This window comes from Parus major, chromosome 20 (genome assembly GCF_001522545.3).
Source record: "Parus major isolate Abel chromosome 20, Parus_major1.1, whole genome shotgun sequence".
NCBI classification, from domain to species: Eukaryota; Metazoa; Chordata; class Aves; order Passeriformes; family Paridae; genus Parus; species Parus major.
In genome coordinates this window covers 661,523-681,861 of record NC_031788.1, presented here as the reverse complement: position 1 = coordinate 681,861, position 20,339 = coordinate 661,523, and the positions used below count along the sequence as shown (strand labels likewise).

General features: G+C 50.0%; 1 protein-coding gene across 9 annotated transcripts in view; it reads right to left on the bottom strand.

Moving 5' to 3' along the window:
* CHD6 (chromodomain helicase DNA binding protein 6) overlaps positions 1-10,502 on the bottom strand; it is a 56,481-nt gene extending 45,979 nt beyond the window's left edge. For 2 of the 9 annotated variants that reach the window (XR_004499930.1, XR_004499931.1), the window contains exon 1: positions 10,094-10,502. Coding sequence is in view for 7 of the 9 variants with exons in the window: in XM_015647527.3 (XP_015503013.1) it covers positions 10,094-10,126 (33 nt within the window). In the remaining 2 variants the exon portion in view is untranslated. The remainder of the gene's footprint in view (positions 1-10,093) is intronic. The other 7 variants (XM_015647527.3, XM_033519063.1, XM_033519062.1 and 4 more) reach the window with 6 other exon arrangements.
* Between the last annotated feature and the right edge of the window lie 9,837 nt (positions 10,503-20,339).

Sequence of the window (20,339 nt, the reverse complement as noted above, 5' to 3'; positions counted from 1 at the left end):
ACACACGGCTGCCCCAGGCCAGGAGTGCTGCTTCTTTCACAAGCCCCTTCCCTGGTGCTGAGGTGGAGGTGCCACTGGCTCTGGCAGCAATGACCTCAGCACCATCCAGGTCCTCAAGACACCTCAGAGCTGTGGGAGAGAATGCAAATTTTTCCATCTTACAGGCTGAGGGCTCGAGCCCATCCAGGGTTGTCTGGGCACAACTCTGTAACACTCACACTTCTGATATGGATTAGATGGAAGCATTAAATGAAACAGACTGCAAGTGGAAAGGCCCTGATGCCCCTGCAAACACCCATGAGTGGGGCTGCAGGCTTGGCTGGCATCAGTCAAGCAGACTGCACCAGCATCCCTGCCCACGTGCAGCCACCTCCACCCTTGGCCACTGCTGCCATCTGCACCAGCAGCCTGGGATGGGGGAGCAGCCATCCTGCCACATGGACCAGCTATCACAGGGCACCTAAAGAATCAATGGGAACCTATTCATGACCAGGTGAAAATCAGCACTATTGATGCTGCTTCTGAGACCACTGCCTGTGCAACAGGATCAGTCACAGCCTTTGCATTCTTCAGCTCTTGCAAGGTGGGGATCAGCTTAACAACTTAGAATCATAGAATGGCTTGGGTTGGAAGGGACCTTACATATTTTCTACTTCCAACACACTGCCATGTACAGGGACAACTTTTACCAGGCCAGGTTGCTCAGAAACCCATCCAACCTTGCACTGAACACCCCCAGGGATGGGGTAGTCGCAGCTTTTCTGGGCAACCCCTTCCAGTGCCTCACTACCCTTACAACAAAGAATTTCCTCCTAATATCTAATATTATATATATATATATATATATATCTGTAATTCCTCCTAATATCTAATCTAAACCTATTCTCCTTCAGTTTGAATAGATTCCTTCTTGTCCTGTCACCACATGCCCTTGTAAAAAGTCCCTCTCCATCTTGTAAGTCCCCTTTAGGTAGTACCCCTGATAAGGACAGTAGAACAGAGCAGCATTTTACTCACTTGATAAGGATAGTAGAACAGAAGAGCATTTACTCTTGTCAAGGACAGTAGAACACAACAGCACAGCCTTGTAGAAATAGATAAAGGATGTAACTCAGGCAAACAGAAGTCATGCAAAACACAAGCAGGATGCCAGCTCGGCTCTACAAGGCTGACAAAGCACAAGTTATGGAAAACAACAATGTTGCATTTACTAGAAAACAGGGGTGAGAAACAGCCACCTAAAATGGACACCAGAAGTGTCCAAAGAACCATGCAAGGACTTCTGATAAGATGTGCAACCATGCAAAATAAAGCCAAGGAAGTGGGAAGAGCTAATGAATATGTAATCAGTGTGTATGATAAAATCCCTGTTCACCCAACACTCTTCAAACTGGAAGAAGGATCCCCCCAAAGACACCAGCACACTACAATAAAGAATGCCTGCTTCTAATACTCAAAACTGTGTTGTTACAGTTACACAGTTTCCATCCAGACAATATTGCTATCACTCCTTTAGGTAAGTCCCCTTTAGGAACTGGGAGGCTGCAATTATGTCACCCCTAAGCCTCCTCTTTTCCAAGCTGATCAAACCAAATTCTCTCATCCTTTCCACATAGCAGAGGTGCTCCATCCCTCTGATCAACTTGGTGGCCTCCTGTGGACTGGCTCCACCAGGTCTGTGTCTGTCTGGCGCTGAGGACTCCAGAGCTGGATGCAGTACTGCAGGTGGGGCCTCACCTGAGGGGAGTAGAGGGGCAGCATTGCCTCCCTTGACCTGCTGCCCATTGTTCTTTTGATGTATCCCAGGACATGGTTGGTTTCTGGGTGCCAGCACACATGGTGTGCAGCCTCTCATCCACCAGCACCCCTAAATCCTTCTTATCAGGGCTGTTCTCAATCTGTTCCTGCCCCAGTCTGGATCGATACTGGGACTGATACCCAATCCACACTTCCTTAAAGATCCGCCAGCTCTGTTCCACTCCCTTGTCCCTTGTCCCAGAGGGCAGTCTCACAGGGAATCCCACTGACTATCTCCCAGAAGAGCTGGAAGTCTGTTTCTCTAACACTTAGTGTCAGCACCTTGGCCTGGAATTCCCATGGGCAACAGATGTCACAGCCTGCCGTGTCCCAGGAGCAGTGCTGGTCCCAGTCAGCAGCAACTGCCTCCATCTGGAGCAACCAGGAGCTTCTGGTGCAGGCCCTGCCATGAACGGGCCATCAAATGCCAGCCTGTGGGATCCAGGTGCACAGCCAGGCAGCACATGGACAGAGGCAGGGACACCAGGCTGCTTCCCCACCAAGTGCTGCCAGCCCAGAAACCATACTCCCAAAGCTGCTTGCTCTGTCTTGAGGGGAAAATGCTTTGTGTTATGTTCCTGAAGCCCACAGCAAGCTCTGGCCATGCATGTAGGACTGTGCTGCCAAGTACAGTCTGCAGTGAGACCCTGGCGCACTGCCACGAGCCAGGGAATGGGTTTTTTCTACTACCCCTTGATGAGGTTCAGTTTATCCTGGCTTCTCGTCAACAGGAAAACCTAAGAAAGCAGTGCCAGCTTGTGCTCCTGCGTGGCTCCAAAGCACCCTCACTGCTCTGCCTGTGGCAGCCCAGGTGGCTCCTCGTGGCAGGCAGGAGCTCACCATCCCCATGCAGCTGTTGCTAGAACATCAGCCACTGTGCCACAAGGGAAATTGCCTCTACTTCCAAAGGGTGAGAGCCTGAAGGGCAGGTGTCACACTGATGGCATACAGCACTCACTGCAGGGAGCTCTGATGGAGCAGCAACCTCAGCCTGAGTGGCCTGAGATACAGGTGTCCATGAACCAACAGGCTGCCCATGGCTGTGACTGGGCTACCAGCTGCTGTGTGTGTAGCCACAGCCATCACTGACACACCACCACATTCAGACCCCTTTCACAGGGGAGAAACACATGCAGGAACCTAAATCCGGCAGTCATAGCCCTGGGACACACTGCAGCAGGGCAAGGCAGGCTGCTCTAGACCAGCCAAGGAGCTGCTCTAGGCAATGCTGACCCTGAGGGGCAGGAGTGGGGCAGGGCAGGCAGTGCCTCTGTACCCATCTGCCCAGGCTGGCCCATAACAGACTGCACCCACTCCACAATGAACCCACCTGTAACCCTGGCTGCCAAAGCACCTGGGGGCATTCAGTACTACAAACTAAGGTACTGGGGAAAACCACTAATTCTGGTTAAATCCTGCCACCCTCCTAAGTGGCTTCTAGTCAAGGTGTGAAGGGGTCTCCTTGTCACACGCTCTGTACAATTTAGCTTTGCCATCCTCCCCCTGCAGAGATCTCTTAGCCCAGCTGAGGCATAGGTGACAAGTCACCCTCTCCTTGCAGGTGGGCTGCCAGCTCTCAGACCCCCTGCCTTATCCTGCTCAGCACTTCTTCCAACCCCACTGGCTATGGGGTGGCAGTAGGAAGCCACGTAGCATCAGAGGTATCACGTAGTAGGAGGGTTTCTGCTCTGCTCCTTTTCCCTTTACAAACAATGGAATGCATCTTGGGACAACGTGTAGGGAGATGCCAAACTCTGGCAGTGCTTTACAGTGTCCTCCAGGAGCAGGGACAGCCCCCAGTGACGACACATGCATGGCTGGTTCTCCCATACTTTACCGGGCACATCTTGAGACTTCCCTCAACTTTTCAGCCTCCATGTCCATTTCAGCATCTCAGATGACTGCAGGAATCAGCACCTTTCTTCCCCAATCTGTGCTGTGAAAGCAGCAATACCTTCCCTGTATTTGGTTCCCTTTCCTTTAACTAGTCACTAATTTACAGAAAGACCTTTCATCAGGACAATGTTTCACATGTTTACAAGCATTCAGTGAGAAACTTCTTCAGCTGCTGGTTGGGAGCCCACGAGCCTTGCACCAGCCCAGGCCAACTTCAGCCCTGTGACCCAGTTATCTTTAAAATCCCCAAGAGATTGCAAGCACTAACTCTGCTTTGCAAAAGTCATGTTGACTCTTCACCAGTGTAGCATTTTCAGAAACAAAGTGTTTATTATAGTTCCTAACTACCTAAGTGAATATATTGACCTTTAGTTTCACATTTACTCCCCTCACCCCCTCCATGGCCCTAACGGGTGATGGTGGCAATACTATTTATTACCAATTCCCAAATCCCACAGTGTTCCTTTACAATTCCAGAGTAAAGATCCTCAAAACAGATGACTTATGTTACTTTGCTCAAAAATGTCTTTACCATAGCCTTCAAGGGCAACCTTCTGGGCCTCTGGCATCAGAGATGGCTCTGGGTAGAGAGCCTATTTGACTGAGCTGTTCTGCCAATGTTCAATTTCCACGAGCCCTCACTTGACCTCACCATATTTACTCCATGACTCCTCTTAAAGGCTTTTTAAATCCTGAGAGAGTTGGAAAAAGATTTCTTATTAGACTCCATGTCTTTAATGGTTCCTAATTTGATGCTCTGCCTTGTTACAGGGTTACTTTTAAATTCACAGAGTATGTGTCCTTTTTCTTACTATCACTTTTTAAAACTAAATAGAAACATATTTTTCCATTCAACTGCCCACTCTGCATGCCTCTTTACACCTATGCAAGCAGCTTTGTTGCTTCTGGGAATTTTGGAGTAAGGAAGAAATAAAGACCATGACTTCCACATTTTGGTAGATGATGTCCATCTCTCAACCTCTGGTAACCAAATCCAAGCAGCCTCTGCTTCTCCAGAACACTTTTTACCCCTAGAACTATGCCTTTGCACTCCATCTGAACTGGCTTTTTTTTGGTGATGGTTGTAATGATTTCACATTTCTAGAATACATTTTTATATAATGGGGTTTTTTTATTCACAGAGGAATCTTCTATAAATTACATTTCATACAGTCTTTCAGCATCAGCTGACCATGAAGTCTTGTTCCATGTGCCTAACTACTGCCAAATAGAAGGTCAGGAGAAAAGAATGTTTAAAACCTCCCCAGAGAGCTGTGGAGGCTAACAGAGGGCACTTATAACTATAACAACCCCATTCTAGGGCAAAGCCAAGCTCAGGGTGGGCCTTAATGGTGTGGTATGTTTCCTTAATATAAATTGTTTTGTTTCATTTATAGTCTCAATTTGAATGCCAAGTCTTTGTTCAGGATTTGGAGGAAAACACCATCAGGAGGTGGGAGATAAAGCAGCTCCTGTTACTCAAAGGGCTCCCTCCCCTCTCCCAAACTGGCTGGAGGATGCACTGGCAGCTCCAGCCCACAAGGCTCACACCGCACCCCTGACCCTCTGCAAGCCCTCCAGCAGGGCTGGGTTCACAGGGATGAAGGGGCAGTTTACAAACGCCCCTTGGCACATGCACAGAAGCTCAGGAGCAGTGAAATTCAGCAGTGTTTTCCCCACACCTGCTCAGGGCAAGGCCAGTGGAAGTGTCTGTCGTGAGCCAGGGACAAAACCTGCAGCCTCACCTGCCTGCTCCAGGTACCTGCAAAGGGAATAACAGCGGAGAAGAGGAAACTGCAAAGAGAAGGTGGAGAGGGGAAGAAACAACATCTGCTGCTCCATAAAGGGAGCACTGATTTACAGAGCTTATGCACTTTCAGCAGCAGAAGCAGCAGCAGTAATAATAATGATAATGATAATAAAATAGCAATAATAATAACTGTGAGAGGCAGGAGCAGAGAAGCTCCTCTGGACTCACATGGTAGAAGTCACATGCCTGCGCTGCCAGGAGATGTGATGGGGATGAAGGACATGTTGCAGCTGCACTGCTGGGTGTTGGAGCCTGATCCATATCCAAACCCTGCACTCTCCATGAGTTTGGGTGTAGGAAGGAGAAAAGAGCAGAAGCTTCATGCCCACCCCATAATCCATCCTGCAAGCTTTCCTCTCCAAGAGCAGTGCTCCCAACAGGGCAAAGCTCTGCCACAACCTCAGGATCTGAATGGCAGCTCCAGTAAGGAGGCCACAGATGGGTCCTTTCAGTGGTCATAACACCAAAACCAGATCCACCTCCCTGGGCAAGCAGGCTCAGACAACATCCACACAACCCAGCCTCGCCAGGCAGCGTGACCACAGCCAGCAGCAGTGGCCATGCCACATGAAACCTTGAACCCAAGTGCAAGGCTTGGCAGGCTTGGTCAAGTTTTCCTGCAGTGCACCAGGAGAGCTCTGCAGAAGCCGGTGTTTGGGTCTAGGACATGCATCATACCCCACAGCAATGTGTTCTGTAGGTGGAGTGTACACAGGGACCCTGACTGCAAGGGTCATCAAAGGTTTCCATGCTCTTTAGGCAGAGACTGATGACAGGGGGCTGCCCAGCAACTCCACAACAGCGACAGCAGCCCAGGATGGGCACCATGACACAGCTCTGCCTCCCTGAGATGGCCAGGCTGGCCATCATCAGCCCAGTCTATCCACACAGCTGGCTGCAGAGCCCAACAGGAGCAGAACAGGCAGCTTCTTTCACACAGAGGTTTTGGCAGGCTGGTGAGCCAAACACTCCAGCAGCCCCATATCCACCACTGGTGTGCACAGCATGGCTATTGTGCTCTGGTTGCCCAGTGTGTGCACCCCTTGTTTCCAGCTCTTAAACCAGTGCAGAAAGAAGCTAAAAATATACAAGTGCCACCTTCTATCATGTCTCTGAGCAGGCTCTGCAGTCACCATGGGATGTGCATGACGGAGGTGGGGCCTGGCTCTGTTCCAAAGATGCTCCACCATGATGCAAGCTCTCAACAACTACAGCTAGGAACCTCCATCCAGTGCCAGCCCTGGCAGCAGGCACACATGTTCCCATCACCCTAGCAGAGGGAATGGGTGGGGCAGAGGGCAATGCTGCTGCCCTGGGCTGTCCAGGCTGTCCTCCCACCTCAGTTCTCTCTAGCAGTGAAGAAAACCTGTGTAGCCCATGGAGCCTGGGGGAGATCCAGCACTCGTGGCTGTCTGTGCAGGAGAAGGGCACCCTGGCAGCTCACTGCTCCCCCTGCCCTTCACCCTTACAGAGCAAGTGCCTGAAACTCCTCAACACACCCAGCACTGGGGCTCATCAGAACTGACAGTCTCAGCATGACAAAAAAAAGTCCACAGACAGCTTGGGACAGAGCTACAAGTGCTCTCAGGCTTGGACAACCCCACCCCCTGTCCTCCCACTGCTCAGGAGCCTGCTCCAGCCTCAGGGAGCTCTGGTAAAAAACCCCAACTGCATTTGCAGTAGGTGAGACAGCAAAACTCACTTTCACATAAATAGACCCATAAAATTCAGGAAAATCCTTCATTTTATGCAGTGAGTGCTTGAAGCAAAGGCAAGCATAGCTCCCCCTGATGCTCCCAGGGGCCTCCCTCTTGCAAAGGCTGCCCAGCAGCCACAGAGTGCCTTGCAGCCCTGGGCTGTTCCCCACTGCTGTCCACACACTGCAGGGAATCCAGCCATTCTTGCCACTTCCAAGCCCAGGCTGGAAAGTCAGAAGACCCCTCCAGGAGAAGGCTAAGGCATCACAGGGCTTTCCATCTCTGTCTCCAGTGCAATTCTGCTCTGTTCTCACAGTCCTGGCAGGATGGGAGTACTTCCATGGCTGTAGAATAAGGAGATTTATAGGAACTGTGGGATAACTGCATTTATTTTAGTTCATTATTTCTCTGGTTATTTAAAAAGTCAGAGTTTGGCAGAAATAAGGAGTAGAAGACCCTTCAGTGCCCAAGGACAAGCAGGACATAGACAAGAGAGGCAGGCCAGGGAACGATGGTGCTCAGCCCTCAAAGGAAATCCATCACTCGTCACTGGTCTCAGGGGTAACCAGGCACTCCTGTCCCACCCTCCACCAGCAGACAAGGCACCCTGGCATGAAAACTTGTAAGTCATGAGACAAGTGACAGGTTTCACGAGTTAGTCACAGCTTGGTGACAAATGTACCAGATTTTTGTGCATTACTAAGGAAGAAGAGTTGTGGAAACACAGCCCCTGCCTTTGTTAACAACAGTCCCTCAGATGAGTGAACCAGTTGGAAGTGCCCTGTACCCCAATCCATCATAATCTGCACAGGAAGAGAGGCAGTGCTGCAGGGGGCACAGAGGGAACACAGAGAGCTCTTCCCCAGACAGCCCACTTTGAGACCCCCATCTCTCCAGCCCAGGTTTCCTAATCCACTGGCAGTGGATTAGGCAGGACAAAGCATTTGGGATAGCCAAGGACTAGAGAAAGAAGAGAGCACATCCAATACTTTTCCCCAAAGGCAGTTGCCAGCTCCCCTGCCATCTTCACCAATATGAAGGGCACCAGCATTTTGTCAACCTTTTCATCCTTGGGCCTGATCCTACACCCACATGATGGGTTTCACCAACACGGAACTTCTGCAGGTCAGAGGTTGACAGTGAAACACAGGACTTTTGAGAGCCTTGGAACCACGTAAGCATCTCATCTTCTCCAGAGAGACTGTTCAATGGGAGGCAATAGCCCCCCTTGGTGCCATGAGAAGTCTGTTTACAAAGTGTGGGCGCTCCTGGGCTCAGGTGTCCAGAGTGATGTGAAATGCCACCCCTTGCTCATTTTTCCCCAGTGCTGCTCATCTGAGCATTACAGAGAGCCACCCACCCTTCACCACCTCAACCAGGCACCCAGAATCCCCACAGGAGCCCTGCTTGGCCAGGCTTTCTTCCAAACACTGCATTTGGAAATGCTGCACCCCACCCCATGATATGCTGCAAGGTTTGTCCTACACTGCTGCAGGCTCAGGAGATAAGCAGCTGGAACTACCCCTCCTTGCTCACACCACATGCCTTTATCTCCCTCCTAGATTTTATCTGCAGCAACAGCTATAGAAAATAATTTGTCAGCTGAGCCCTCTAAAATCTCCAAATGGTGGGGGAGGATGGTTTTGCTGTGCTTAAACCCCAAGTCATTTCAGTAATCCTATTTCCAGAGCACTCAAACCTGCTGTATTAGCCCAATGAGTGGCACCAATTTCTTACCTGGGCTTTGCTGTCAGAGGAGGGAGATCACAGACCCACACCACAAAGCACCAAGCTCTCCTCCAGGCCTTTGCCCTGCCCCATCAGGAGCAATCCAGCCATGCTGGTACACAAGACCTTCCATGATCCCTTCTTCCTCCTCACCTTGAGGCTGGCTCTGCTTCTTTACAGCGTCTTTAGGACACACTCATGACTTCCTACAGTACTGGTGCTCTGAACACACTCCTTCCAATATCTGCAGCGTTTGCCTTGCTGCAAACCCAGAACAGCACAGTGACCTCTTTGAAACACTTCCCTCCCTTCCTCCTCCCATCAACCTGTCATGGCAGTGTGATTTGGAGTGCCCTGAGCAGCACACACTTGCTTCAGAGCTGGTTAGAAATGGCACAGGCTTGTGCTCTCAAACAGATTTATCCTTTAGCTCAGTGTTCACTTTAATGGTTTCCCATTAAAAGCAGCTTGGACACAAATTAGCTCCAGGCAGACCAGTTTGTTTTATACCTCCAGCCATATTTCAGCCCCACAGGCAGAGCAATACTCCATGCATGTAACAGGTCCTTTCCCCTCAGCAGAGTGCCAATGGTCAGACTCTTCCCCTGCACACAGCTAATACAGAGACCACTGACTCATAAATCTCCTCTGGGAGCAGCAGGTTGTTATGATCCAATGCAGCAATCCAGAAATGACAGCTTTGTGAGATGTGATCTTTTCTGAATAAAGGAAAAAAATTCTTCTCTGTCCAAGCCCAGATTTGACCTTCCCAAACCTCCTAGCTGGTATTAGTCTTTGTGTATCATGTTAGTAACAACAATCACAGCAAACATGTGGTTTTGTAATGATATTACAGCAAGAACCAATACTATGGACTTTGAGACAAAACAAAGGGCTGTTCTTCCACTGGGGAGAGCACTGAGTCAAGAGCATTTCCACTACTGAAGATAAATCCCACCTGGTTCAATGGGCCCATCAGGCTTACCCACTCTGGGATGCAGCTCAGGTCAAATTTCAAGGAACTGAGCTGCACCCCTGTCTGGAAATTCAATACAACACTCTTCCAGCCTCCTTCCCACCACACATCAGTTGCAACAATTTCCACATGAGACATGGTCCTCAGGCCTTGACAGCTGAATTGGGAGAAGGAGAGAGGGTCACAAACCTGCTTTTCTTTTTTCTGTATTTTCATTATCATCAAATCAGGGATGAATGTTATTTCTGCAAGACACAACACAAAAAAAATTCACAATGATGAGACTGCTGAGTCTGAGACATTCCATCCTTCCATTCACCCCTCTGGGAGGCTGAGCCGACCCCAGAGCTGCTGAGAGGAACAATGCTGCCAGAATGAAACTCTCAGGGACAAGCTTGGGGACATCTGTTCTGCTGAGCCACGGCAAGAGCCCAACCACAGATAGGGCCACAGCTCAGCGTTGCCTGAAAGCCACTGGCCAAGACCAACATGACAGCCACAGTCTCAGCAAGAAGCAGCATGTCTGGGGCTTGCACAGAACACACTCCAATTCCTCAGAGCCCCACGTATAGCCCAGGCCCTGCTGAGAGACTCTGCCAGCCCTGCAGCAGCAGAGGGAAGTAAACAAATCAACCTCTGCCAAGCAGCAATGACAGCAGAAATAGACTGGAGAGGATGCAGGAACTTGATACGGGCTGCAAGCCCTATGACAGTGACCACGGAAGAGCTGCTATGGGGATGAAGATGGGACAAGCAAGGAGGAGAAGAGCCATGTCTCCCCACAAGCAGCCCCAGGTGCAGTGCTGGGGCCAGGCTGGCTGTGTCCCCAGGCCTGTGTCCCCACAGCAGGGATGGCCCTGCATGAGGGGCACCCACCTTGCAGCCCATGGGGAGGATGGACTGAGGGAGGGGTCATTTCCAAGCAAGTCCCCCACACCAGGCTTGATCAGAGGGGCTGCAGTTTCAAGTCCAGCTCTTAGCAGCATCTTAGTGTCAGGTGTGACCAGGTCCCCACGCTGTCACCCTCCAGTGGACAAATGAGGGGTCTGTGACAATGCAGCACCATGACAGCTCTCTAGGGCAAACAGAGTGTCCCCTCAGGTTCCCTGCAACAGTGGCTGTGGCCCAGCTGGGCCAGAAGAACTTTTTAGCTGGTGTCAGCCATAGCTCCCAGGCACTGCCAGAGTAGCTAAACCCAAATGCAGAGGAAGTGCCCAGCACCCCCTCCTGGGTTTCATGCCCTCTCAGGACCAGGCCAGATGGTGAGCTGATACACACCTGCATAGGCCTGATTTGTCTGGGGACTGGGCATAGCTTGGACACTGCCAGATGCAGGAGAAAGCTGGTCTCACTGCTTCCCTCTCACCAGTGCTGTGGTAGCAGGAAGGCCAGGAGCAGCCCTGCCATAAGAAGGGTCAACATTGGGAACAGCGCCGATCCTGGGTGGATGGGGCATTGCTGCAGCTCCCCAAGATAAACATGCTGTGACAGTCAAGGGGACACGGTGAGGTCATGGTCTGTGCCCTCCCCACTGCAGCTCCAGCCACACAGTCTCAACAGAGCTGTCAGCAGTAGATGCTTTTTGAGCAGCCAACCCTCAGCAGTTGTCTGCTCCACAGTACCAGCAACAGGTGCCAAAGAGCTCAAAAGTATTTGACAAGTGTTCTAAGACAGAAATCCCACAAACACCTGCCTCTTTTCCCTCCAGTACCATGCAAACCCCACTCCATGAGGCATGAGCTGTCAGACTCGCTGGCATAAAGGCACAGTTTGCACTACTGCCAGCCCACAGGCCACCCCCAGTAACCCCCCGCCCCATATCCCCACCATCTCTCCCTTCCCAGCAGGAACACCCAACAGGTCCTACACATGGACAGTGCTCAGGCCAGCATGACATGATGTCTGCATTCTGATGCTGGTCCATGGCTCGTGCCACCAATACTGAAAAGAAAAAGCAAAGGCTGCTAACTCTGATCCTGTCCACATGGCACAAGCCAGGTCATCCTAGCCCACGTCTAAGTCAAGCTAGGTGGGAGCAAGTAAATGCATGACATGAGCAGGGAGGAGTTTCATGACATCTGTGAACAGGATGACACAGGACTTCTTTCTCATGACTAAGTGTCTTGGGGACGGTTTATTATCCTATGTAATTTTTGGAGTTTTTAATCTGTTTTGTCCCTGCCCCAGGCCCATCCTCCCTGGCTCTGGGACTATCACCATGAATGGGAGCCAGGTTGGCGTTTCCAGAGGCAGCTGGGGGCAAGGCAAGGGGTAGTTCTTCCCTTTTCCACACAGGCTGTTGGACTGATCATGCAGCTGGTGTCTCTAACCAAAAACCCTGCTGTTTCTTTAGGGTTAGTTTTTTTGGTTTTGTTTGTTTGTTTGTTTTGGGTTTTTTTTTGGTTTTGTTTTGGGTTTTTTGTTTTTCTTTTTTGCTTCAGCACTGTGACTACACTTGCCAGCTTGGTTTTTCTTCTGCTCTGCTCCAGCTCCCAGGATGACATGCCATTCCAGTGTGTGGAAGGCTCCTCTAAACTGTGCTGGCAGGGGCCAGAGGAACTGTGGCCAGCTGTGACCCCAGACACCAGGGAGGGAACCTGTGGCAATTAACACACTTTGCTATTCATAATACTCAGCTGGTTGAAGCATGGTGTTTATAATGCCAAGGCTGTGGGTCCAATCCCCATATGGCCCATTCATTTAAGGGCTGGACTCAATCAATGATCCTTGTGGGCTCCTTCCAATCAGAATATTCTGTGATTCAGTGATATTCCTGTGGAGCAAGCATCTCTTCCCATCATGTCCCCTAGGGGACAAGCTGGACAGGAGGAAAGGGACACAATCATGTCTGCCCGATGCTGTGGTCTGCTTTTGCCTGCTGCATCGAGAGCATCCTGCCTGGCCTCAGAGCCAGGAACTTGTCCATCATCCTAAAGGGAAGCAAACCACCTGCTGAGGAGCACCACCGCACTCGTGTGCAGATATATGTGCACAGAGAACCCCACTTAACAAGCTATTTCCATACTAATTAAAAATTTGCAGATTAAAGAGAAACTCTAATCTCAAATGAGACAGCCCAATTTTCTAAATAAGCTTATGGTTTTCATACAGAGATCAACATGTTCTCACTAAAACATCATGCAAGTGCTGCAGGTTTATCACCACGGTCACAAGTGGGGAGTTTTCCATCTCCATGCTCAAGTTTTTATGCCTTTTTACATCTTTTAACTGATGCATGCCCCACTCCTGTGCTGCCAGCCCACAACACCCCTGCACCAGACAAGCATCAAGCACTTTCAGCAGCCAAGGACAAGTCCTCCATGAGGTCATGGCACAACCTCCTCAGCAAGCCCCTGGTGCCAGGCACCACACACGTGCAGTGAGCACACCAACATGGACATGCTGGCAGGCTGATCACGCACTAGGAGCTGTCTTGTCGCATTGCAAGAGACAAGCAGAGCTGTGCTGAAAGCTATGCTTTGTCCCTCTCCATGAGCAGCCCAAGTCACTGTAGCACAGCCTCTACACAGCATCTGCTGCTAGCAATGACGTTTTCAGTTACACAATTTGAGGCACATCAGGTTACTATCCTCCTCCCTTGGATTTATTTTTATTGTTCTGAAAGCACAAGCCATCCCTACACCAGACTGAGTCCACACTGTGCCATTATTTCCTTTTGCTCTTGCCTGGGCTCCTCCAGGAGATGCAGCATCCATGCAGAAGCCAAGAACATTATCAGAAATTCCACAACTGAGCCAACACCAATCCAAGACTGACCATGTGCTCTCCCTCTTCTACCAGCCTTCCCATGCGAGTGGCCAAAGTCTCCTCTGCAGCTGGAGAACTGATTTTCCCGATTCAAAGGCTGAGGCTCACTAACATGTGCTCCTAGTATTCTGTGGACATGCACAGTACTCCAGCCATGTACCACTACCACAAGCACTCTGTGAAAGCAACCACAGTTCCCTGTGAGGAGCAATCTTCTATCTCTCTTGTACACACACAGCTCCATCCAGCACACATCCTGCAGAGTGGTTCACTTGTTTTCTCTCAGAAACGGGAGAAAATCCTCTCAATATGATGTTCAAAGAAAAAGGGGCACTGAAAATGAGCTGAGAGGAAAGGCACAGAGAAGCCACAGTGGCTCTGACTAGTCAGCCTGTATAGGGACAAGATCTCCAGGGCTTGGGAAGAACTTTTAACAGGCATTGCAGAAGCCCGCTTGCCAAGTCTGGGAGAAGAGGTCAACACATGAAGAAAAAGGAATAAAGCTCTAGAGTGGTAACAGGGATAACAGGGCAACAGGGATATGTACCCAAAGGCACACACAAACTACTACTCTCAGCCTGGCTTAGCCACAGTGCTTGCAGGGCATCTGAACTGGAGCCTTGGCAGTGCAGAGCCTCGGCCAGGGTGTGCTGCCCAGCACCTCTGCATGACATAAATTCATCCACATAAGCAGAGATGAAGGAACACAACATTTGGAAGCCACAGCACTTGGGAGGTAGCACTGCCTTTTGGAACTGTCACAGACAGCTGTGAGCAGTCCCAAGGACTGTCCAGGATCAAGCCATCACAAATGGGCCACTGCTGAGGATATTTTCCAAGATCATACCTGATGGAAAGACAGACTGCCACTGCCTACATCCTGTGGGATGCCAGAAGAAGGCGTGGATGCTAGCATGAAAGCCAAACTGTCTTTCCAGACTTTCCACCATACAACGTCTCTACACCAAAGTATCCAATTTCCTGCTTACTCAACACCCCACCTGCTGAAAATCTAGCTCTGAATAAACAAAACACACACTTACCCTCAAGTGCAACCTGACTGATGCATGTGCTGGGCAACAAAAGCGCAGCACCAAGGACTCCATTTGTACATGCAGCCGCTACACCACTATCAGACCAGGAAACTTGTGTTTGAACAGCCATCCAGCAGAATGAGGGCATGTGGAGGAAGCCAAGCCTGCAGATGTTCTGAGCACCCTTCTGCACACAGTGGGAGCAGGTATCAAGTGTATGGCACCCAAGGAAAAGCTGGATTCAGTTCAGAGCACAATGAACAGGTACTAATGCACACCCCAAGTGCAGGATCCTGGCAAGCAGGACTCATGGCTGGCAGAACTCTCTTGCTCCTACAGGGTCCTGCGCTGCCCTGATACATGCAGCACCTTGCTATCACTGTCCTGGCTGATAGCAAGATAGACAGATTCCTTCAGCAACCCACAGCAGCATACAGTTCAGCAAACACAGCCTCACACATGCCAAGCAAGGATTTAACAGCTACACAGGCAACACATTCTTCTTGACTTCTATAAAGCTCTGAAGCACGGAAATGAAGCAAGAATGAAGCAAGAATGGAGCTCTGACAATACCTTGACAGCACCAAACCTCCTTGAAGAGGCCAGCTCACATGGGCTGCAGCTCTCCTCGCACCTTCCTCCATTGCTCTAAACCACTATGTTCTCCTGAAATTCGCTGCCCAGGTGACATCCCAGCATCAGTTCATGATTCTTCTACTCAGACATCTTCCAACAGCCAAGCTATGGCATTCAATACCAAAGCTACTACTGGGGCTGTCCATATGCCACACAGCATGGCCCTGCTCTTCTGTGCTTCAGAGAAACTCCTCTCCCAGCTCTGTCCTGAGCTCCCATGAGAGACAGTGCTGGAACAGGAAGTCTGGCTTTCTGCACCAACTTTGCTTCTGTCCTCATATTGTTTTATATTGCATTTTTATTTCTATCCTGTATAGGTGGCTGAAAAGAGTAGACAGACAGCCCCACAGTGCAAAAGCAGGAGGAACGCTGCACGTGATGGACCCCAGCTCTCCTGCTGCTCTGAACACCGGGGGCTATGCTTTTGGGAAGGCCAGCCTGACATCAGAGAGGGCTGAAGGTAGAAAAAACACGGCACTCGCCCTTTCTGCGTTGAATCCTCAGGAAAATCCAAGCCAAAAGTCTGCTTGGAGTGATCAGCAGCTCCACAGCACACATCCAGTGCTTGCAAGGGCTGGCATGATTTAGCAAATGGGGAAAATTCATGAGGCTGGTGAAGGCTCAGAGTAATTGGTACCCTAAGGAAGAGCTCCTTGCCAGATCAGTTTGTCCAGCATGAGGGATGCTGGGACCCACTGCACCTCACTTCAGAGCCCCTTGCCGAGAGGAGGTACCCAGCCCTACCAAGAACAGCTTGCAGCCTCTTTTCTCCAATTGTGCTGAGCTCCAACTGTGCACTCCCAATGAGAAAGTATCCCTGGCTTATTAACAAGCCTCTGGAAGCACATTGCTGGCACATTGAAGCCACAGTGCCTGCCCAGAGCAAGGACCAGCCCAGGAGAACATTTTACAGCCCCTCTGTGAGTCTGACTACCCAGCAGTTACCACAGCATCAGGCTGACCCAGTACACTTTGTTCTCAGGCCTGCATTCACCTCAAGAGCTGAACATGTCCGAAATATCACTGTTACCTTCTGATCTGAGAAGTCCTTGGGCCACAGCAGGCTGGGTGAGAAGCATCTGTGGCAACACCCTCCAAGCAGGTCCCAGCACCCCCATGTGCACCCACTCCAGTGTGTCCCACACGCTCACATGGCAGGCGTGTGAGGTCCACAGAGAAACCCCCAATGCCACTGTGACCATGAGCTTGTAAGAACCATTGTAAAGTCACACTGCTAGAAGCAGGAAATCTAAGACAAACTGCCACAGGACACCAAGGAATTCCTAGTATGTGGTTTGCAAAAATAGTTACAATGCCTGCATGCCTGCAACTTGTCACAGCATGGAAACAACAGCTCTTCAGGGTCCCCCTTGGCCCACAAACAGATCTCAGTGAACCTCAGGCACATCCCACAGCAGTCTCAAATCCACAACTCAAAGAAATTCCCTGATTTAATGTGATACACATATTCTTGGCCAGGTTTTGAAACTTTAAAGACAACAGAATCTCAAACAATACTCTCTAACATTTAAATTAAGTTTACATACAGCATAGCTAGCAATCTGTAACCACAGTAAGTAGCATTCATTGTTTTGCTACTTCAGTCTGGCTGGGAAGATGCTGCAACATACACCTCCTTTGCCTGCAGGCTGAGAGCAACCAGAAGGAAATTCTGATGGATCAGCTCCAGCTGCACAAAGCTCCCAGGCAAACACTAACATGTCAGCCCAACAACCCGGCATCCAAAACTGTCAGTGTTTAAATTACTGCAGAAGAATAAGTAATTTCTAATATTTATCACCTTGTGTGACAATGACAGTGAGCCTTGTGTGAAGGTTGCCCAGATCCACATAATATTGGGAATGGCACCACAAGTGAGCCTGCATAGCTGGGGACATGGACTGCAGGAGAGGATCCACCACAGCCAGCCCTGCACTGACGGCTGCTAACGGGGCTCCTTCCAGAACACAGCCTGGGTCCCCCAGCCTGGGTCCCCAGGACCCTGCCCAGGCCAGCTGTTAGCTCTGAGAATAGCTCAGATCAGCTGCAGAGGATCAAATAATTGCCCTGGGGATAGGAAATACCAACTATTTTCAGTTTTCTGGGCGCGCTGTTGGGCCAGGGGAGGCAGGGTGCTGGCCGCCCAGCCCGGGAGGAGCTGACAGCTTGTTATATGCTCTCATTGTTGCTTATCCCAAAGAAAGGAAAAGGTTTCCAAACAGGGTTTAAACCTCAGACTTACTTTTTTGAAACCATTTCCCAGACTGCAGTTTTTATAGGAAAATATAAAATACGCAGATTTTCCACCCGAGGCTCAATCCTGACATGTCCCACCCCTCCTTGCAGAGCAGCAGGAAGCAGGTGCAGCCCCAGTGCGAGGGGCACACAGCACTGCTGGCCAAAGCTCTGAGGGGCAGCCTGGATCAGAGCTCATACCCCCGTCACAGGCACTCAGCAATGTGTTCTTGGCTCCTTTTCCCTCAGATCTTTGCAGGGTACCTTTAAAAGCCACATGAGATCCCTAAAACTGCTTTACAGGCTGAAAAACTACTTGTGTCCATAAAGAAGTTCCTGATGGCAGTATGAGATGTCAGATCCAGACACTACTGCCTCCATGCCAGAGCATTAGCAGAAGCATCTACTGCCCACCTCTCAAAGCAGCACCTCTGCCTCTCTCCAGAAGCCTGATTCCTGGGGTGCCCATGGACTTTGCTGTGTTTCAACCACACCATCTCACATCCCAGGAGGATATTTAAAGGACGCTGATGGAAACACTCAAAATGAAAATATCCCAGTAAAGGTCTAACAAGCACTATTAACTGAACTTCTGTAGGCAGCTTTCCCACAGGAAAAGTCCTGCCTACCAATGCTGCATGCTAGTAGCAATGCTAGAATCCAAATCTGAACCTTGGATGCAAAACTGGGAAGGAGCAGCCAGTCTGTGCTAACATCCCTCAACAGCCCTGCTGACAAAAGGCACGGCTGCCTGGAATCCCTGTGGAGAAAACAAGAAGGAAGGGGGAAAGTGGTTAATGTTTCCCAATCCCAGTCTGACTGACTTTGAAACAGCAGTTTTCCGACTTTAAAAAATAAAAAATCCAGAAATATGCACATAAAATTTTAAGGAACCCCAGCTCAACCCTGTTCTGCATCACTGGCAAGCCTGGGGAACAGGTCCTCCATGTGCACAGGACAGCTGTGGGAGTGGGGCTGTAACAGCACTCCCAGGGCACAGAACACCTGGCCTTGGGAGAAACCTCCCCCAGCAGCCCTTGACTGGGCTTCAGATGTGAAATTAAGATTAGGGCTGAAGGAAAGCCAAAATTCATATCCTGAGAGGGGCAAGAAAGAGGAAAGTAGGGGCTGCTAAAGACCTGAGTTTGCAGACACCTTCCTGAAAAATGACCTTGGCAATAAGATTAGGGCTGGGATAACACTGGGACAAATAAAGTCCAGAGCTGGAGCTAGAGTGGAGCTGCAAAAGTACATGGCAGCTTCTAAGAATGCTGGGCTGGGAGAAAACACTGGCCCAGGCAGTTGATAGAAAACTTCTCTACAGCTTCTCAGGAAAATCAGGGCTCTGGCTAAGAAAAAGAAAACCCAGAGGTGCAGAGGCATCAGAGCTTACATGAGCAAAGAAGAAACTGCATGGCACCTCACCTGAGAAAAAGCCTTCGTTAGGAAAAGGGCTGGAGAGCTCAGCTAAGGCTCTGCTGGAAAACCAGCAGCAGGGTCTGGAGTCTAACACTCATGTAGGGCTGGAAAGGGATGGCAAAAGGTAAAGAGGACATAGGCTGGGACATAGTTTAGAATGTTCCCTACAGCTCAGCTGGAAAACAGATCAGGTCAGGGTCTGAGCTGAAAGGGAAGGTTACACCACACATGGACCTGGGGAGAGGGGCTGCCACAAGACCCATGTGGGACACCTTTTGCTATCACTTCTTCACAGTCCACTCGGAAACACAGGTTCAGGCTCAGAAGCAGAATGCCTGGTGTTACTGCTGGAGCAAAGCTGGAAAAGGGCTGCCAAAGACAGGTGAGAACAGCCCAGGGTCTCAGGATGAGTGAAAGTTTCAGTGTGAGCCACGGGTTAGGGGTCTTTCCTGCAGTTCTTCACAAAAAATAAGAAGCTTGAGTGAAAGACAGAGCTTACAGCTGAGACGGGGCTTCAAATGCCAAGCGGGAGCTGGCTGGGTCAGTTTTCACCCAGGCAATGGTCGTGGAACCTTTTCAATTGTTTTGTGGAAATGTGAGAGCCAGTGCCAGGATTAGGGTTAGGGCCTTGAGAGGGATAAAGCCTAAGGCTGCACTTGGACTGTGGCAGGAAAAGGGCTGCCAAAACCAAGTGGGGGCTGCCAAGATACATGGGCTGGAAGAACCCTATCTGGATTTCCAGCTCTAAGGCTCAGATGGAAAGCAAGAACTACAGCGAAGGCTGACAGAAAGTGAAAGCTTAGGGTTGCATTTGGAACAGGGATAGAAATGGTATGCCAAAGATTATTTTAGTTTGTCAGGAGCCCTTGTATGGGAATCACCTTTTGTGCAACAGTTCTTGTCAAAAGTTCAGCTATAAAATTAGGTTCAGAGTAACACTCATGGACAGAAGAAGCCTTGACATACAACTGAAAGAGGATAGCAATGGGCTGCCAAAGCAAATTGGGGGCCTGCAAAGAAGCTGTGGCTTAGAGAAACCTATGGTCTGGAAAATGGCTCAGAAGCCTTCTCTAGAGCTTACCCAGAAAGGAAGAGCTAGGGTTGAGAGAAAGTCTGGAGTTGCAGGCAGAGCTGGGAAGGGGCTACCAGAAGGAAATGGCAGGAGACCCATGCTAGAAAAAGTCTCAGGTCTGCCTATATGGCTTCCATTCCCAAAAAAAAGGAAGACTAGAGACAGGACTGAAGGATGAACGCTGCCATTGGGATAGGGCTGGAAGGTGGCTGCCAAACACTTGGGATGTAGAAATTTTTATCTGTGCAATGTCTGGAGGTCCATGTCTCAA